The 21,206-nt window shown below is 40.8% G+C and overlaps 1 protein-coding gene and 1 pseudogene across 3 annotated transcripts; one reads left to right on the top strand and one right to left on the bottom strand.

The window, feature by feature from the left end:
* Window positions 1–1,615: 1,615 nt before the first annotated feature.
* GTSF1 (gametocyte specific factor 1) lies at window positions 1,616–20,053 on the top strand. 2 transcript variants are annotated; one of them, XM_025400837.1, is made up of 9 exons: window positions 1,616–1,676; window positions 3,943–3,987; window positions 10,338–10,438; window positions 12,231–12,357; window positions 12,799–12,882; window positions 13,352–13,415; window positions 15,092–15,186; window positions 16,126–16,162; window positions 19,843–20,053. In XM_025400837.1, exons 2-8 carry the CDS (start codon window positions 3,972–3,974, stop codon window positions 16,140–16,142), a joined length of 504 nt encoding a protein of 167 aa, XP_025256622.1. In that variant the 5' UTR covers window positions 1,616–1,676; window positions 3,943–3,971; the 3' UTR covers window positions 16,143–16,162; window positions 19,843–20,053. The 2 variants fall into 2 exon arrangements, with proteins under 2 accessions (XP_025256622.1, XP_025256624.1); XM_025400839.1 differs by lacking the exon at window positions 1,616–1,676 and adding an exon at window positions 2,524–3,462.
* LOC112633977 lies at window positions 17,807–18,500 on the bottom strand (annotated as a pseudogene). Its single transcript, XR_003121703.1, has one exon. The product of XR_003121703.1 is annotated as a 60S ribosomal protein L10a pseudogene (transcript).
* Window positions 20,054–21,206: the final 1,153 nt, after the last annotated feature.

Raw genomic sequence — 21,206 nt, 5'->3', positions numbered from 1 at the left:
AAAAAAAAAAAAAAAAAAAAAAAAGCCGGGCGTGGTAGTGCCTGCCTGTAGTTCCAGCTTCTCAGGAGGCTGAGGCAAGAGAATCACTTGAACCCAGGAGGCAGAGGTTGCAGTGAGCTGAGATCACGCCACTGCACTCTAGCACGGGCAACAGAGCAAGACTCCATCTCAAAAAAAAAGAAGAAGAAGAAAAAGAAAATGCCCCACTGATCGTTTTTACTAAAGCTACATTCAGTTTTTGTCAGGATAGTCCTCTCAAGTCCTATTTGGGCTCTACACCACTAAAATGCTGTAGAAATCCCAGTATTTCAGCACCCAGACTAATCTCCCAGACTGCCTCCTACACCTTGAACAGCACAGAATGTTTTGTCACATCTTTTACTTCTTGGTTTTGAAAAATATTACCACCAGATCTACTTGTAGTGTCAATGCCTTCCTTTTTTTGTGTAACCTTCAAAGGCCCCAAGTCCCTTTTCTCTATAATGCCTTCCCAGGTCATTTCAGGCTCCATCAATTTTTTTCCTTACAGGAATTTACAGTCTCTACCACTTTTTTTGGGCATCTTTTGTGCTATTAAACCTTTCATCCACTTTGAGACTCGTTTTTCTAAGCACTTTGGGGACAAGAACTGCAGCTTACACTTTTTTCCCCCAGAACAAAGCCTCACATTATGTTTGGTTTTCCATTATCAAGTTGTAACCTTCCAGCCTTCTTGTCCTCTCCAACTCTTCATTGAGCTCTCTCCCCAACTCTAAAACTCGCTTTCATCAGACAGCAACAACCATCATCCTATCAAGCATTCTCAGATAGTGCCTTTTGAATTTTGGGATTTTATAACACATTCTAAACAAGAACAGCCAGACACAAAATTCCTGTCCTTAGTGATTGTTTTGTGGCTGTACTGCCTATCTCCTTTATAATTCCTCTTCTCTTCCCTCAAAATCTAAATTACCTTTCTATCTAGACAACTTCCACAAACAAGGCTTCTTTCTAGGCAGCTCCCCACCTCTAACCAGTTCTATCAGTCCCATTCCCTCAGGTGCCCATTTCTTTTTCTTTTTTTCTTTTTTTTTTTTTTGAGACGGAGTCTCAGTCTGTCGCCCAGGCTGGAGTGCAATGGTGCAATGGCGCGATCTTGGTTCACTGCAACCTCCGCCTCCCGGGTTCAAGCAATTCTCCTGCCTCAGCCTCCCGAGTAGCTGAGATTACGGGCGGCCGACACCACGCCCAGCTAATTTTTGTATTTTCAGTAGAGATGAGGTTTCACCATGTTGGCCAGGCTGGTCTTGAACTCCTAAGGTAATCCCAGGTGCCCATTTCTAAGTGCTCATCTGCCTTTTCTAAGATGGCCACCACAAAACCCAAGGAAAGAAATGCAAGCTCAACACCCTCTCAAGGCCACTGTTGTTCTGGGGGCTAGGGGAGGATACGCCCAAGGACGGGGTGCCCAAGGAGGAGATCCTCGTGGGAAAGGGTCATCTGGGAGCTGACCCTAGGGGCTCACAGGTGAGCTCTACAGCTGAGTCCCCGGCCCCACACTCGGCCAGCGCTGAGGCTGCCAATCACAGGAAGTGCTGGTCCCCCGCCCCACCGCCCAACGTTACGCGCCGGAAGTGACCGTTGCTGGGGAGTGCGTGGGAGGAAGGTGACTGTGAGGAAGGTGTGTGTCCACCGAGGTAAGGAAAGGCATCCCTGGGCGCCCCTAAGCAATTCCTCTTTTGCGTACAGGGATACCTTCACCTTCTAATATTCTCTTTTCGCTTTTCTGCCAGTAGTCTTCAGCCCTGTGGGCTCTCAGTGCAGCTATTTTGGCTACCAGCCGGTTTCGCTGCATCGCCCACTCGAGGGCCTTCCTGGCGCCTTTTCTACGTTCTTTTTAAGTTAACCACCTCCATCACTTTCTCTTATTTAGTCTCATTGATTAAATCTGTGATTTTGTTGTTGTTGTTGTTGTTTAAAGGAAGAAAAATGATTCTTTTACTAAGGCCCGGAATTCTGTTAAGCGTTTAACCAATAGCCACCGACTACATCCATCCCCTAAACTTGATTGCTTCCGTGTAGCTTGTCTATTTCTCCGTGATCTAGTAGTAGGGAAAAGGTAAAGAATCCCCTGTTAACAGTTTGATGCGGAAGATACTTAAAGGACACGGCTAAGTGATGGTACTGTGAATTCCAGTGCCCCAGTGTACTGCAATTCGTCCTTTTGTCCGAGAAGAATAGGTTGGCTTCCTACAAGCTGCTGAATCTGGTGCTCATAACTTAAAATCAAGAAACATATTGGTTCTTCCTTCCAAAACTCTTATTTTTAATGAAGAAGTATGAAGTAGCTATGTATAAGTGAAACATGTCCAAAAAGACGGTGGGGATTTCTTGATCCAAACATAAACATGGAAAATATTTTTAAGACAAATTCACTAATGATTGTCATTAACAAATGGGCTCTGCAGCAAAAAAAAACTAGAGTTCTAGCTGATTACTTGTATTTCCTATCATAGGTTCCAAAGCTGCTTATGTCATAGAATGGGGGTGGGGGGAGTTGTGAGGAGTGTAGAATTGTGTGAGGGGCCAAAGGAGAGCATGCTCTAGAGACAGACAATTTTCAGAAGTTTCCTATGGGGATGGTTTTATATACATTTAGGTTTTTCCCACAATAATAAATTTATTTAGTCTCGGTGCTCAATAGAAGAGATTTCTAATAGAAGAGGATTCAAACTATGAAACCATTTCTCTTTTAATCTTTCATATTCTTGTTACAGATTTGTTCTCTTGTGACTCTGTTATCCATAATATGGACAGTTCTTGAGTCCTAACATTCAGAGATTTTCCCTCAGTGCATAGAGGGAATGAGTATTAATTGGAGAACCTTAAAGTATTGCCACTTTAGCACTGAAGATTGGGACGAGAGGAGGTGAAACCTCACTAGAAAAAGGGGCAATGTCAGTGTGGCCCTTCCTGATCATGTTTAAGAAAAGTCATGAAAATGGTGAACTAGTGTTTCCAATCACATTGGAAGGGTTAAGTGTATACTGTCTATCAAAGACTGCCAGCATTTCCAGGTCCTAGAGAGGAACAAGACTGATAACCTGCCTATCTGTATTTTTAAGAACCCAAGAGGAAAGCTTTATAATAGGACACTATTTCTGTGTTTATGTATAAGGGGTTTTTTTTGTTTTTTTTTAAAGACAGGATCTCACTCCATTGTCCAGGCCAGAGTGCAATGGCACAAACCTCATAGCTCCTGGGCTCAAGCGATATTCCTGCCTTTGCCTCCTGAGTAGCTGGGACTGCAGGCACATGCCCCCATGCCTGGCTAAGTCTGTTTTTTTGTTTGTTTGTTTTTGGGGTGGGGGGATTGTTTTGTTTTTTGTAGAGACGTAGTCTTGCTTTGTTGCCAGGCTAGTCTCAAACTCCTGGCTTCAAGTGATCCTCCTGCCTCAGCCTCCCAAAGTGCTGGGATTACAGGTGTGAGCGACCACGCCCAGCCCTTATGCATAAGTTTAAATGACAATATTCTTGTGGTCTTGACTTGCCCCCTCTAATGTTAAATATTATATTAATATTTATATTATAACCAATATTATATTAATAGTGTCAAACCCTAATAGATGCTAAACAGTGACAGGCACTTAAGTAATAGCACTTAAGGTAGACATCTTGTCACCCAAATACAGCTTAAATTTGAACTATAGGAGTCATATTTGGTTTTTCTTAACTATTTGGTAGGCCCTAGAATTTATTCCAAGAATGTGAATTAGGCCATGATGTTAAAATGATTCCAAGAAGTGTGCTTTAAAGAGAAGAAAATATTGGGGGAAGTGGGGAGAGTAAGGGTTTCTTAAATTGAACTTGGGTAGTTTCAAATCCAGAAGTGACTCCACTTCTTAGGGTTACCTTTTGATACATTGATTCTGATTTCCTGAACCACACTTTTGTTTTTTCCAGCACTTGGATTCAGCTCCTTCATTTCCAACATGGAAGAAACTTACAGTATGTACTCCTTGTTGCTTTTAGAAAATAAGTTAAATCATTTACATATAGTTTTATATCTGACAAGACTTTTAGTGTGCTGGGAAAAAGTCAGACTTCTCAACTGCTGAGGAGGAAAAGTCTGTATAGTATTACCCAAATTTGAAATAAGGTACATGAAAATTAAGAAAAGAGGTATGAGAAGTCATAAAGCTTTGAAAAGGCCACAGTTAAGACACCTTTATTAAACTATTAAATGAGGCAGGACTTCACCTTCTTGTGTGTATAACACAGGGATAGTAACTTCTTTCTATTTTGAGGAGTAATATACTTATATAATAATGTTGATGTACATTCGTTTTTAGGATAAGAAATCTGGGAAGGATTCTATTTCTCAAGTGATCCAGGAACCTTAGATGGCCCAAGAAATCAAAGCGGAGTCAGCACCTGGAATCATACAGCGTAGAACCAAAAGGGACTTGAAAAATCATTTATTACAACAGAGAAAATAGAACCTAGATTAATTTGCCCAAGTTTACATAGTTAGGGACAGAGTCAGAACCAGAGTCTTCTATATTGTTTACACCTAGTACCCTACATGATACCACAGGCTCTGATATCTAGGTTCTGACTAAATTTGAGAAATATCTGAGTTTATGCCCGTGGATAAAACTTGTCAACAGTACCTACTTTTTCTTCCTACTTTGCTGTCTTGTTCAGAATCTCATTATAATTAAAAGTCCCAACTAAAGGATATTTCAGTCCCATTCTACCCTCTAGGAAGAGTCCGGTGGAGAGCTGTATCTCCAAAATACAGAAACTACATAGAAATAATCTTTATTAAATATCTAGAACACAGTGGTTCTCAAACTTTAACATGCAGCAGAATCACCTGGAAAGCTTGTTGAAACAGATTGCTGAGTCCCACCTGCAGAATTTCTAATTCAGAAGGTCTGGTATCTGAGAATTTGCATTTCTAACAAGTTACCAGGTGATGCTGATCTGAGGACCACACTTTTGAGAAAAGGGATCCCCTGCCCCTTAATTTTTCTCAAAGTTTTTTTTTTTGTTTTTTGTTTTGTTTTGTTTTGAGACAGAGTCTTGCTCTGCCACCCAGCCTAGAGTGCAGTGGCGCGATCTCGGCTCACTGCAACCTCCACCTCCTGGGTTCAAACAATTCTTCTGCCTCAGCCTCCTGAGTAGCTGGGGTTCCAGGTGCCTGCCATCATGCCCAGCTAATTTTTGTATTTTTAGTAGAGACGAGATTTCACCATGTTGGCCATGCTAGTCTCAAACTCCTGACCTCGTGATCTGCCTGCCTCGGCCTCCCAGAGTGCTGGGATTACAGGCGTGAGCCACCGCACCCAGCTTTCTTAAGGTGTTTTTATTTAAGATGTGAAATTCCTGAGCCAGGTGCGGTGGCTCATGTGTGTAATCCCAGCTACTCAGGCAGCTGAGGCAGGAGAATCACTTGAGCCTAGGAGTTAGAGGTTACAGAGAGCTATGATCACACCACTGCACCCCAGACTGGGTGACAGAGCAAGACCCTGTCTCTCTCTCTCTCTCTCTGTTTTTTTTTTTTTTTTTTTTTTTTTGAGAAGGAGTCTCACTCTGTCACCCAGGCTGGAGTGCAATGATGTGATCTCAGCTCGCTGCAACCTCTGCCTCCTGGATTCAAGCGATTCTCCTGCCTCAGCCTCCCAAATAGCTGGGACTACAGGTGCATGCCACAATGCCTGTCTAATTTTTATATTTTTAGTAAAGATGGAGTTTCGCCATGTTGGCCAGGCTGGTCTAGAATTCCTGGCCTCAAGTGATCCACCCACCTCAGCCTCCCAAAGTGCTGGGATTACAAGCATGAGCCACTACGTCCTGCCAACCCTGTCTCTTAAAAAGAAAAAAGAAGGCTGGGCATGGTGGCTCATGCCTGTAATCCCAGCACTTTGGGAGGCCAAGGCAGGTGGATCACAAGGTCAAGAGATCGAGACCATCCTTCCCAATATAGTGAAACCCCGTCTCTACTAAAAATACAAAAATTAGCTGGGCCTGGTGGCACGCACCTGTAGTCTCAGCTACTCGGAAGGCTGAGGCAGGAGAATTGCTTGAACCCAGGAGGTGGAGGTTGCAGTGAGCCAAGATCACGCCACTGCACTCCAGCCTGGCGACAGACTGAAACTCCGTCTCAAAAAAATTAAAAGAAAAAAGAATGTGAAGTCCCTGTGTGGTATATGTATATACTTATTCTTGGAAGCATACTACTCTCTATTAAGTTAGAAAACAATGTCTCCCCTTTCTGTCTCTTAGTTCTTCGTTACTTTTTTTCAGCCACATTTTTTTTTCTTAAATATCACCTGGGAGTTTGTTGGAAATGGACAATCTCAGGCCTCATCCCAGACCTGCTGAATCAGAATCAGCACTTTAACACAGTCCCTAAGTGATGTAACACCTGGAGAGTAAGTTAAAGTTTGAGAAACACTGCCTTAGACTATATTTTCCCAAATTGACCTGGACTTCCAGCTTAATCTTATAGATTCCTGAACATCTCTGTCTTCTCTCTTTGGACTGTACCTCTTAGCTGATGATACTTTTGTCAGGCATAGTTCCTTATTTCCATGAAGTTTCCTCCATTTCTCACCATGGATTCTGGTCCCTACCCAAATATGAGTAACAGCTGAGTCTGTGCTTTTAGAGGAAGCTTGTCAAATAGACCTACTTTGTTTACCAAAGTAAATTATATTCCCAAGAAGCCAGACAAAAATTTGTAGAGCAGTTTGATAGTATTTATTACAACTTTTAGGGCACAGACACTTCAATGCAATATTCTTAGGTGTATATCAAAGAGAAATACTCATACATTGGCTGGGCGCGATGGCTCGTGCCTGTAATCCCAGCACTTTGGGAGGCTGAGGTGGGCAGATCACAGGAGGCTAGGAGTTCAAGACCAGCCTGACCAACATGGCAAAACCCTGTCTCTACTAAAAACACAAAAAATTAGACAGGTGTGCCTGTAATCCCAGCTGCTTGGGGGTTGGAGGCACAAGAATGACTTGTACCCGGGAAGCAGAGGTTGCAGTGAGCCAAGAACACACCACTGCGCTGTCCAGCCTGGGCAACAGAGTGAGACCCTGTCTCAAAAAAAAAGAAATACTCATACATGCACAAAGAAGAATAAACCAGATTGTTAGTCACAGCATTGTATATAATAGTAAAAACTGGGCCAGGCGCGGTGGCTCACTTTGGGAGATTGTAATCCTAGCACTTTGGGAAGCTGAGGCAGGTGGATCACCTGAGGTCAGGAGTTCGAGACCCACCTGGCCAGTCTCTACTAAAAATACAAAAAAATTAGCCAGGCATGGTGACAGGCACCTGTAATCCCAGCTACTTGAGAGGCTGAGGCAGGAGAATCACTTGAACTCAGGAGGCGGAGGTTGCAGTGAGCCAAGATTGCGCCATTGCACCCCAGCCTGGGCAACAAGAATGAAACTCCGTCTCAAAAAAAAGTAAAATCTGGAAACAACCTAAATGTCCATTCATAAGAAAATCAGTTAAAAATGTGGTACATCCATATGCAGCAATGAAATATTTCTTTTTTTTTTTTTTTTTTTTTTTTGAGATGAAGTCTCATTCTGTCACCCAGGCTGGAGTGCAGTGGCCGGATCTCAGCTCACTGCAAGCTCCGCCTCCCGGGTTTACGCCATTCTCCTGCCTCAGCATCCCGAGTAGCTGGGACTACAGGCGCCCGCCACCTCGCCCGGCTAGTTTTTTGTATTTTTTAGTAGAGACGGGGTTTCACCGGTTTAGCCAGGATGGTCTCGATCTCCTGACCTCATGATCCGCCCGTCTCGGCCTCCCAAAGCGCTGGGATTACAGGCTTGAGACACCGCGCCCGGCCCCGAAATATTTCTTGTGTGTACTGACTTGGAAGGAACTCCAAGATACATTAAGTGAAAAGAAAAGCAAATTGCAAGATAGAAGATACAGGAAATGGCCGGGCGTGGTGGCTCATACTTGTATTCCCAGCACTTGGGGAGGCTGAGGCGGGCGGATCACCTGAGGTCAGGAGTTCAAGACCAACCTAACCAACATGATGAAACCCCATCTCTACTAAAAATACAAAAATTAGCTGGGCGTGGTGGCAAATGCCTATAATCCCAGCTACTCAAGAGGCTGAGGCAGGAGAACCGCATTAACCCAGGCAGTGGAGGTTGCAGAGGGCCAAGATCATGCCACTGCACTCCAGCCTGGGTGACTCTGTCTCAAAAAAAGAAAAAATACAGGAAATTCTGTCACATGCTATAACATGGATAAACCTTGAGGACCTTAGGCTAAGTGAAATAGGCTAGTCACAAAAAGAAAAAGACTATGATTTCACATATATGATGTATCTAGTCAAACTCACCAAAACAAAAAAGTAGAATGGTGGTTGCCAGGAGCTAGGGGGAGTGGGGAATGGAGAGCTGATATTTAATGGGTATAGAGTCTCAGTTTAGTAAAACGAAAAACTTTTGGAGACTAGTTGCACAACAATGGGAATATGTTAATACTTAACACTATTGAACTGTATACTTAAAAATCGTTAACATGGTAAATTTTATATGTGTTTTTAATCACAATTAAAGATTTTTGTCCCAGCTACTCCAGGGGCTGAGGCACAAGAATTGCTCAAACCCGGGAGGTGAAGGTTACAGTGAGCCAAGATCACACCACTTCACTCCAGCCTGGGCAATAGAACAAGACTCTGTCTCAAAACAAAAAACAAAAAAAAAACAGATTTTTAAATCAAAAAAAAATTTTTTTAATTTAGAAAGCCAGATTAAAGTTGACCTAAATTGCTGGAAACCAGGAAGTAAAGCATTACAATGAGAAGCTCTCATTATCAACTCTGACATATGCTACTATATGGGCAGTATAATATACATGAATCATAAGCTACCATCCAGTCTATCAGCTGCTGACATGGCCTAACATTTGCTAGTGATGGGAATGGATTAAATGAGGGGAAACTAACAAGAATTTCATCTGTAAATTCTCCCTGGTTGTCCTGATGCTTCAGAAATATGAAAACATTGGTGGTCAAGAAGAGCCTGGTTGGCATAATAAGCCTGCCTGTCCTTTAAGACTTTTCCTTCCTATTCATTCTGTCCTTCAAGTCACCTTTCTGGCTCATTTGCATCACGATCATGGTTAGCAATTTATTCCATGTTTACCACTCTTCCAGTGAAATTGTCTGCTTCAATTCCCCACTGGCTTCTGATTTTCATAGCAGTCTCCTGGTTTATAAGCTGCTTATCAAATATGAATTGTTTATCTTACTTCACTTTTATCATTGCCTTCAGGGGTGGCAAGAGCAATTTATTAGGTTGCCTCTTGTCTTTATAATATACCAGAATGTGCTTAACCATTTAATTTCCCTTCCTTAACCAGGCTTGTTAAAATTTGGGGCTCAGCCTGGGCATCTTATATAGCCTAAGGGTTGTTTTAAATAGCATTTTATAGTTTAGGGGCTTTCTTTCACGAGCAGTTCCATATGTCTGCAGTTGTCTTAACCTCAGGAGGTTCTGTTTTTGCACATTGTTCTATTTTTTTAGCTGGCTAATGTAGTAGTCACTAGATTAAAGAATTCCCTATTTTGTTCTCACCTGTGTTCCAAAATATGAAAAGTAAAAACTACCTGTCTGATAACAGTATTGGTTTCGTTTGAGAGGTAATTAGAGTAACTAAGATTGGGAATTACTTATAGGAGTAAGTTAAAGCAAACAGATGAAAAAGAAGTCTTCTATCCACTAATATTTTTCAAGCTTCCACAAAACATAACTGATACAGGGCAGTGCTTACCAACGTTTTTGTGTCAGGGGATACTAGTGATAGATGAAAATGCTAGTGAAGGGGACTAACTACCCCCAACTTGCCTGTGGAAATGGGGGGTGAGGGATGGCTTGAACTAGTAGTGGGCCCCCAAATCAGTGTATTACCACACCAGCAATCCATTTCAACTTCAGCATACTAGTCGGGAGGCTCTGGATAGAATAGCTAGAGAATAGGAATAACCCTGAATTAGCACTTTTAGAAAAGAAAAAGAGGATGACATTTTATTTAACTTTTTGTTCTGTAATAAGAGTAACCAGCAATGAAAGCACTATGTTCAATTCAATATGAAACTGAGACTTCATCCTGAGATTTCTGATTCTGCTGAACTTACTAAGATTCAGAAATATTTTAAATGTGTAGTCACCCTTTTTTTAATCCAAGTTTTCTTTAGACTATATTGTTCTATTATTACAGTCTCTTGAAAAAATCCAGTGTGCCTGGAATGCTGTAGTTTTACAAGAGCCTGTTATCGTTTTACCTACTGAAATACTTCTCTCTTTCAGCTGACTCCCTGGACCCTGAGAAGCTATTGCAATGCCCCTATGACAAAAACCATCAAATCAGGGCTTGCAGGTTTCCTTATCATCTTATCAAGTGCAGAAAGGTAGGGTCATAATTTGCCCTCTAACGCCCTCCTGAGTTCTTTTAAAAGGCCGTGTTTTATAAACATCAAATAATTTTATCATAAATGTTTTAATTGATTGCCAGAATTGTTTTGGGAATCTACCTCTCTTAAATACCAACATTTATAGAAAGGCATTTATTCATTCCTTAAGATAAATTTTTTCTTGTTTTGGTTTTCTTCCCATTAACTAGTGACAAAGAACCTTTTATAAATAGCATTTCTAGAGTCTTCTCACCCTTTGTAAAGCAGACTAATTTTTGCTAACAATGAGAAATCCTGCCCATCTGGTAAATGTGATGTATCCATCGGCCTAACAATGATTGAGTGCTATAATTCACTTTTTCTGATTATTTTGTTTAGAAATTTTAGAGCTTGAACAGCTAGAAGTTAGCCCAAGAAAAATTATTCCTAAAAATAACTGTATCTCCAAGTTTCAACAATAAACATCTTTAAAAAAATAATAAATAAGGATTTTCTTTCTGGCCACTCTTGTATAGACTTAGCTGATATAAACTATTTTCATGCTACATTAATTGAGACATTTTGACAATGTTGTTAGAATGCTGATACAGAAGCCAAAATTCTGCTAGAATTTATGCTTGGAAAGCAATTGAGGTATTTAATCCAAACTGCATACAATTCAGCTTTAACATCCTTTAAAAAGTGCTTGTAATCCTGGAAACATAATTTATCTTTGTTATTTCTCCAGCTCCTTTTAATCTCGAGAGCAAGTATCCCTTAACATTAAACCTGGAGAGTATGGATCAGCAGATACCACTACCACATTGTCCCTTCTAGGCTCTCAAACATTTCCCAAATGGAGCCAAGTGGTAAAAAAAAGACACTATCATAACTCCCCTCTTCTAATGTTCTTAATCTTTGGCCACAAAACCTTTGTATTGAATGCCTGATACCACTTATGAAAATGATGGAGATGCCTGCAAGTTTCTCACACCTATATATTTTTCCAGCCTTCTCCCTGCTTCATATTATTTTTTACTTTTTCAAGTTTCATTTATGACATATCTTTTATTTTCCTAATTAATTTCCTAATTGCTGGTATATTTGCCATAGGATATAGGTGATACTAAACCCTTTGTTTTGTTTTAAAATAAGGAACTTGGTCAGCAAAGTAGACTCTATCATTTGGATTTTTCCTTAGTGAAATAGCTGAAATAAAGGTCAAATTGTTCAGAGATTCATTTCAGGCATCATTACTTTAAGTAAGCGTCACTGTGTTAATCTGAAAAATCATTGGTTTGCCTCTTCTGCGGCTCCCTTCCAACAGCTATTTTCCAGCACTATTGTATTGCAATGGAAGGGACACTACTGCAATGCAGACTCAGAGTGTATTTTAGTGTTACTATTCATCCTGAATATCAGCTTTCAAAGACATCCAGAGAGCTCTCTCATTACGGGCTGTGCTGCCTGAATCATGTGACTGAGAAATAAACAGCGGGGAAAGATGTCATTCAAATACCCAATCCTAAATTCATTGTTTAGCTCTACATAAAGCACTTAAACCCCAATATCTGTGTTGTCAGTCTCTACAATCATAACAAAAAGACTTATGTTTCAATGATTTTGAAGTAATTGTCTATAAGAACAATAAATAATTCCCTCTTAGTTTTTTACTATGAGTTTGTTATAGTTAAGCCAGAAATTTACTGAGGAAATTTAGGAGAGGCATTTGTAGAATAAGGCTTAGCTACTCCCCGTTGACTTTAAGAGATTCAAAGAACTAACAGATCCCTTAATTTTGGTTCCATAGAATCATCCTGATGTTGCAAGCAAATTGGCTACTTGTCCCTTCAATGCTCGCCACCAGGTTCCTCGAGCTGAAATTAGTCATCATATCTCAAGCTGTGATGACAGAAGTTGTATTGAGCAAGATGTTGGTAAGACTCAGTATCTCAAATGTTTCAGTACTGGAGGGTAGCTCCTTCAGATTTGTATTATGCTACGTTGTCGGCTTGATTTTTGGCTTTCATTGTTTCAGAAGAACAATACTTTTCCACCTTTGAGATTTGTATCATGGCAGCAATAGGTTTTCAGATTGTACATGTCATACTGTTTTCTCTCCTGAACAGCCTAGTTCATTTTACTAATAATTCATCTAAAAATCTTTCATTGCCATAAATATGGTAAACATTTTTGTTTCTGCTTTTCTTTCTTCTGTCAGCAAAGAGATAAGATCCCTCTGTTTAGCTTTTATACTATCCATTTTTCAGAAATAAAGACCCAACAGGCTACCCTGCAACCTTTTAAGCTCCTAGCCCCTTTGAACACAATAACTTGGCAATATCCCCCTCTTATGTCCAATCTTTATTGTCTTGCAGTCAACCAAACCAGGAGCCTTAGACAAGAGACTCTGGCTGAGAGCACTTGGCAGTGCCCTCCTTGTGATGAAGACTGGGATAAAGGTGAGCTGCCTCTACATCTTTTTCTTCACAATGTCTAAATCTCAAGTCATTTGCTTAAGACAGAAGGAAGATTTTCCTTTTTTATGAACATACCATGTTGTTCAGAATGCCTTATTATTTTTATTGGGCCCCAAAACGAGCACATTTGTATCGCTGTGCAGACACGTGGAACAGCCGATCGCTCTTGATTGGAAAAAGCACTTCTTTACATCTGTTTTTTTCCATAAATTGTGTTGTACCATCTGTGTTTGATTGTTACTAGGCATGTTTATTATTATTTATGTTGCTTGTGTTTATATCCTTCAATTAAATTCTTGCTACTGTGTCACTTAGGCAGGGTACTTGATCAATTTTTACTTGCTTCTGCAAAACATAGGTGTATTATTTCCCATCTTATAAATTCAACCAACATGAACTGCTGGTGTCTTATCTAGTAGCACCACAAACTATGTCTTGCTTCCTTTGACAGATTTGTGGGAACAGACCAGCACCCCATTTGTCTGGGGCACAACTCACTACTCTGACAATAACAGGTAAATGAAATGGTCTCAACCCAGCATGGCCTCCCAAAATCAGCGTGTTCTGTTACCGAGAGAAGCCACCAGAACATCAATTGATCACTTTCTTTAACGATGTTCCTTGATGGTAGTTTAGATATTGTTTTGTCGTTTTTCATATTTATTCCTTGATTCATAAAAAGGTCATGTGCTTTGTGCCAATCATTAGGGATACAAAAATACATTATCGTTTAGCAAGGGTAACAGTGGCCCCAGGCTTTCATGTGTCTTAGTTATGTTTTTTGCTAGGTTTACATTATTTTAATGCTTTGAAAAAATTCTCCCACTATACCGCTTGGATCATTTTTACTTTAGGTAACTAGTGTATAAGGAAAAAGTAGTCTTAAAAATTCTTTATTTGAGATTGGAAAATCCAGAGTACCTATTAGGCAAGAATATGCATCTCTTCTTCCCACTGATTTTGTATCTAATTTATTTTTTTAGAGACAGGGACTCTGTTGACCAGGCTGGAGTGTAATGGCATGATCATGGCTCACTGCAGGCTCTACCTCCTGGGCTCAAGCAATCCCCCTGGGCCTCTCAAATAGCAAGGACTACAGGGACCCACCACCACACCTAGCTAATTCTTTATTTCTAGCAGAGACAAGGTCTCACTATGTTGCCCAGGCTGGTCTCAAACTCCTGGCCTCAAGTGATCCTCCCCACTCTGCCTCCCAAAGTGTTGGGATTACAAGCCTGAGCCATCATGCCCAGCTCTAACTGAAAACTAGAAGATTTCTGGCCAGGCACAGAGTAGCTCATGACTGGAGGCCAAGGTGGGAGGATCACTGAGGCCAGGAGTTCAAGATCAACATGAGCAACACAGTGAGATCCTGTCTCTACAAAAAATTTTTTAAAAACAAAATAAGCTGGGCATGGTGGTGGATGTCTGTAGTCTCACCTACTTGGGAGGCTGAGACCAGAGGATCACTTAAGCCCAGGAGATCGAGGCTGCAGTGAGCCATGATCATGCCACTGCACTCCAGCCTGGGTGACAGAAAGAGTCTTTGTCCTAAATAAAATAAAAATGAATGAAACTATTTCTCATTAACACCAGTACTCAAACCTTGGAAGATCAAGTTTCAAACCCAAATGAGAATACTTCTGGTTTAGGAAATGAAGGAATAAGATGCTATACGTCACTTTTTTCCCCAAACAGAATGCTTACCAAATTTTTACTTTTTAACTACTGAGATCAGCAAATAATTTTAAGTGTATACTATCATGTGCATTAAGATAGAAAAACTTAAAATGAATTCCATTGGCTACAACTTTTAATTTTACCTCAGTCGAAGATTTGCTGCTTTTGGTTTGGTTGCCTTAGCACTTTGTTTTATCTCTTATGTTTATTGAGTGAGTTGATGAGCCTGTCATACAGCTGAACAGTAGATGGCATTGCTGTTTATCTCAATTTCTAGAAAATGAAAATGGTTAGACCCATCTTAATGCCTGTACAGAACAGGGAGCTTTCCAGAGAAGTAAGTGGTAATCATTCTAATTGCCGGAATGTTTTGATGGAAATGTGTTTACATTTCAGATGAATGTAGGTGGTTGTTTTTCCCCAAATTACAAAAAACACATTTTGATTATCTTACGTGTGCCTGCTTGAATGATACTGATCTGCCGACATAGCCAAATTCATCTTTTTGCAGCCCTGCAAGCAACATAGTTACGGAACATAAGAATAACCTGGCTTCAGGCATGCGAGTTCCCAAATCTCTGCCGTATGTTTTGCCATGGAAAAACAGTAAGTGAAACAGAGGCAAAATAGTTTTACTCTTTTCATTGTGCTAAATACAGTTGATCTTGATTATTCAGATGTGTTCAGTCTGAACACCTTGCAAGGTCTTCCATGACCCTTAAAGTGAGTGCCTCCTTAAATTTTATGCCCTAAGCACCTTACTCAGTTCACCCTACTGACCCTGGTTAGGAGCAAGAAATTATGAACAGGAAAGTGTAAGATCACAGAAGCCAAAAGAATATTTTCAAAATGGGGTGACCACTGACATCAAATACCATGAGAAAATTTGGGAACCAATAAAAAGGTTGATGATTTGGGCTAAGAGGAAGTTATCCCTGATTTTTTTCAAGGCATAATATCAGTAGAGAATTGGGATCAGAAATTGGATTGTGAGGGCCTAAATGGGTATGAGTAGAGAGAAAATGAAAGTCATAAGTCATAAGAACCAGCATAAAGAATGGTATTCAGATGTCCTCCCCAGACTTCAGAGGTCATGCTGGGTAAACAAGTACTAAATTTGTATCACATTACCCTCATAATGAAATTTCCACATAGGGAACACCCAAGATACTGTCATTTTTACTTAATACAAACTTTCTTTTCCAATTTGCCCCTAGATTCAGATTCTCTTGATTTCAGTCTGTGCTACTGTTTGAGCTAATTTTTAGGTGGCTAGAGGATTCACGTTAAAACATTTTTCCCTGGATACTTGCATTTCCCAAAACATGAAGTCACCAAATTATATGTCAAAAGGCTTGATAGGTAAAGGTCTATTTTCTCTTCCCATGCCCTTGAATGAAATCTGATTACTAATATTAAATTCTTCTACTTTTATATTATAATTCAGTATACCCAGGAATAAGTCATTTGTATTTAGTAAGAATAGGGGATGGAGTGAATTTCAATTGGCATGGTGTATTTATTTTGAAATATTTCTACTTGTAGATGGAAATGCACAGTAACTGAATACCTATCTCATCAAGTAAGTGTTTCAGTTTTATTTCACTATCTCTTCAGATGGTAGCAAGATTTAACTGGACATAAAGCAATTTGGGTCCAATTTTCTTTCAGATTATGGTATCAAATTAAAGCTTTGTGTGTGCATGTGTTTTTTAAGTATATAGCCTCTGTTATGGCTTTACACTCTAATGAATAGGCATTTACTGGTTAAATTAGAATTCTGTTCACATGCCAAGTTGTTTTCTCTAACATTAGTACACATTGCCTTTTTTTTGTTTTAGTCAAAGTTGCATTCTAGATCTATCATGCCTCTTTTAATGGACTGAGATTAATCAGACAGCTGTGCTTCACTGCTCTGCAATTCATTCCCTGTGCAGTACAGTTTAATACTCATCAAAAAATTCATACTCTTTTTAATGAGCACTTAAAAGTTTTGGGTTTCTGGCCGGGCACGGTGGCTCATGCCTGTAATCCTAGCACTTTGGGAGACTGAGGCGTGCAGACCAGTTGAGGTCAGGAGTTGGAGACCAGCCTGGCCAACATGGTGAAACCCTGTCTCTACTAAAAATACAAAAATCAGCCGGGCATGGTGGTGCACGCCTATAATCCCAGCTACTCGGGAGGCTGAGGCAGGAGAATCGCTTGAACTGGGAGGCAGAGGTTGCAGTGAGCCAAGATCACATCATTGCACTCCAGTCTGGGCCACAGGGTAAGACTATGTCTCAAAAATAAAATAAAATTTAAAAAATAAAAGTTTTAGGTTTCTAAGAGTCTTACACTGTCGATCTTATCTGAGTATTTGATTTAGCAGAACCTCACAAAATCTATGTGAAGAGACCAAAATCTCTCTCACTTTTCACAGATGAAGCCTTTCCTTTAGGTTACCCTAAGTGCCTGCGGCAGAGCCAAATTTGATCCTTCAAATGTCGTCTTGGCTGAGGTTGCCCACATACATCGCTTCTGGCAAAGGAAATGTTATAAAGCCTGAAATGGGATTATATCCCAACTGTTTTGGAGTTAGTAGGCCCTCAGTGAATATTTATTGAATTAATGAATAATTGGCCTCTTGCATTCCAGTCTGTTCACGCTCTCTGAACAGTGAAGCAGATAAATCTGTGAGTTAGTTTCATTTTGTAGTAAAACTGATGTTTCTTCTGGTAAGAAGCAGAAAAGAGATGCTAAAAGTTAACATCCCTTAGCTATAGACAATAATACTTATCAGTTGCTTCTAGGTACCAGCCATTTTTCCTAGTAGATTCTGACGTCAAATTGTTAAATACGTTTGAAAGCCAGAAAATGGGATTTGGTCCCAGAAGGACGAGAGATACAACAGCACTGGGGTACATCAGGAAAGCATACATTGAGTATGGTGGTATACACCTGTCATCCCAGCTACTTGAGAGACTGAGACAGGAGGATCACTTGAGCCCAGGAGATCAAGGATATACTGTACCATGACTATGCCTGTGAATTGCCACTGTACTCTAGCCTCAGCAACACAGTGAGACCTTGTCTCTTAAAAAACAAAAGTGGGGAGGGCTGGGCACAGTGGCTCACACCTGTAATCCCAACACTTTGGGAGACAAGGCAGGAGGATGGCTGGAGCCCAGGAGTTTAAGACCAGCCTAGGCAACATTGCGAGACCCTGACTCTTTTTTTTTTTTTTTTTTTACTGGTAACAGAATTTATTCAAATGTGCCTTAATATAGGCGCTGGGGCTTGCCCATGGTGCTCTTGATATATAAGGCCCGGACATTCTGCCAGTTTTTCTTGAGCAATGACACCAAGAAGTTGACAGCCAGGTGAATGTTATACACAAGCTCATTGTCTGTCATCTTCACGTGACCAACAGCTACAGCCAGACATAACACCTTCTTCATTTGGAACTTGATTGTGGACTTCACCTCATCCACTTTGGCCACCATGTTTTCGTTGTGTGTGAGCAGGGAAGGGAACTTTCCTGCCTTATTTAGGCCTGGGCCGAGGATTCGTGGAATCTGCTTGATCAGAGACTCTGAGGCCAAAAACGCATCATACTTCTTGGCTAGTTTCTTGACCAGTTTTTTATTCTTGTTGAGTTTTTTCAGCGCCTCGATGTCCATGTGGGGGATATCCACGGCCTTGGCCTTGTCACAGTGCTGCTGGTCCCCCAGGACACACACAGAGAACTTGGGGCGGGGAGTGGACTTAAGCCTGACGGTGCCCGAGAAGCGCTTGTCCTTCTGGGGGTCATAGTTCTTCAAGCTGATCTGCAACTCCACCGTCTCCAGGAACTTGCGGCGCTTGCGCTGGTTCCCGTGCAGGACTTCCCGCACCGCCTCGTACAGAGTGTGGCGAGAGACTTCGCTGCTCTTGGCTTCTCACGCCGCGCTCGCGAGACCCTGACTCTTAAAAAAAAAAAAGGGGGGATTGGAAGAGAAGCATACATTGAACAGACCTGGATAAATGGTGAATTTTGAGTTCCTCTCTGATATGCTATACAAGGTGTCTGCAATCAAACAATATGAATAGCTGTCTAGTAAAAATGGCTACTGTAAGATGAAAATCTAGGAGAAAGTTCTGTGTCTATAACTTAAGACCAGACCCTTCTCTCCTTTGGGACTTAACTCTTTGCGGTTAAACTCCTTACATACTAAAAATTTATTTTTCTGTGTAACTTCTGAGGAATCAGAAAAATAATTAGGTTAGATAAGAATCCTTAAGCAGCCACAGACCTTATCCTCTTAATAAAAATGAAGTTTGGGTTTTTTGTTTGTTTGTTTTTTGTTTTTGAGATGGAATCTCGCTCCCATCACACAGGCTGGAGTGCAGTGGCACAATCTTGGCTCACTGCAACCTCCACCTCCTGGGTTTAAGCAATTCTCCTTCCTCAGCCTCCCAAATAGCTGGGATTACAGGCATGCACCACCATGCCCGGTTAATTTTTGTATTTTTAGTAGAGATAGTGTTACACCATGTTGGCCAGGCCGGTCTCAAACTCCTGACCTCAGGTGATCCACGCACCTTGGCCTCCAAATAGCTAGGATTACAGGCAGGGGCCACCGCACCTGGCCATTAAGTATTGTTTTCAATGCCTGTTGTTGCAGAATTCTGTGGTTTATTTGGAAGGATACAAAAGAAATAAAAGATATGACTGTGCCCTTAAGGAACTTAAGTGTGGGTGAAATGTTTTTGAATGTACACACATGACAGGGGTTTGTTCACTTAGCACTTAATGTGTTTTATCCTATTTATGTTTTTATCAACAACTCCACTTTTTACTAGACAAGTACCTCAGAAGCAAGTAGGATCATACTAATTCTTGTCCCCTGATGTACACTGTAAAAGCTCAAAAACTATTTTTGAACTAATGAGTAAATACAGTATGTGAGAAAAAGATCAAGATAAGTTAATTGGAGTTAATCCAGAATTATCTGAATCAATTTCCTGATATTCTCCTCACTTGTAAAACTCTTGACACAGGAGTGTACATTGATTTCTGTATAGAATGTTTTTAATTCAATTAACAAGTTTCTCTGTGCTCAGTGGTACTAAAGAGTTAAGGGTCAGGAGGTACTTGGCGTTCTGCCATTAACAACAGCAGATTCCTCCGTTGGAACAAGATAATTTAATTGGGTTGTAGTTGTGTGGCCCATTGTCAGATGTAGTTGGTGCTTTTTTCATTGAAAAAACTAAGAACTTTTATTCTCCATTTACTTGCAGATGCCAGACCCTAAAAGACTCTTGCTTCTTCTTGCTACCAGTGGGTTCTTCATTTTCCTCCTAATCTAATTATAGAATGATAAACTCTCTGTGACTTTCCAAACTGACAAGCACATCTTTTTCCTCCCCCCACCCCACTTGAATCCTTGTTTGATGCAAGTACCCTCATACTCAGAAGCTTCTAAATAAACCTTTGATACAGATTGCTTAATAGTTTGGTCAAGTACCTGCAGCCCCAAGATCGGAGATCACATCTAATTCCACATTAATGAACCATAGTGATTAAAAGTTTTCTTAAATGAACTAACTGAAATAGACAGGAAACTTGGGTTAGAAAAAGAAACTGTATATTTGTGTTCTCTGATACACATGGACCAAATTCCTTTTAGTGTTTATAGCAATGGACTTTTTCTGATCAGTTCATCTGTTTATCCATTCTCTGAGATATTGATAACATTTATATAGCAAAATACTCCATTCTTATTTATAGTCTTTAGGACATCTTACCACCTATTTCCAACCTAGGGTAGTTTTATTTATCTCCCCATATTCCAGCTAGAAATTGTACTAGCAGTCAATCTAAGTGTGGATTATGTAGGAATTAAGATTGGAATGGAGGGGAGGAAGTGTACCTGTGGAGAAGAGATGGGCTTTCCACCTGTGTGTGAAATTTGATTAAACTTCAGAGTTTAAATGTGTAAAGGCCCTGCTGACTGCCCTGGGATATGTGTGTAATAACTTAGATTTCTGAAATACCCAAAGCTCTGGCTATCCTAGCATCCTGTGGATCCTTACAAGGAGACTTTATAATCTCCCCAGACCAGTTTTTTGTTTATTTGGATTATTTTGGGGTTTTGTTTTTTGTTTTTGAGATGGAGTTTCACTCTTGTTCCTCAGGCTGGAGTGTGGTGGCGCGATCTTGGCCCATTGCAACCTCTGCCTCCCAGGTTCAAGCGGTTCTCCTGCCTCAGCCTCGTGAGCAGCTGGGATTACAGACATGCGCCACCACGCCCGACTAATTTTGTATTTTTAGTAGCGGCAGGGTTTCTCCATGTTAGTCAGGCTGGTCTCGAACTCCCGACCTCAGGTGATCTGCCCGCCTTGGCCTCCCAAAGTGCTGGGATTACAGGCGTGAGCCACTGCGCCCGGCTTGTTTGGTTTTTATCAGGTTGGGTTTGGTTTTAAAAGTGTCTAGCATGGTGGGGAGGCATTTGGGATCTGGTATAGATAGGGACTTGGATGAAGAATACTGACAAACATTTCCAAAAAAGCTCTCTCTAGCATGGTTTGAAAATGACAGATAAGAAGGGGGAGTGGACTCCTGTGGAATACCTCCTTCCAGGAGTTTTCCACAGAACAGGATT

Source organism: Theropithecus gelada, chromosome 11 (assembly GCF_003255815.1).
Source record: "Theropithecus gelada isolate Dixy chromosome 11, Tgel_1.0, whole genome shotgun sequence".
Classification (NCBI taxonomy): Eukaryota; Metazoa; Chordata; class Mammalia; order Primates; family Cercopithecidae; genus Theropithecus; species Theropithecus gelada.
The sequence above is the reverse complement of the archived record's forward strand: the minus strand, read 5'-3'. Positions and strand labels throughout refer to the sequence as shown.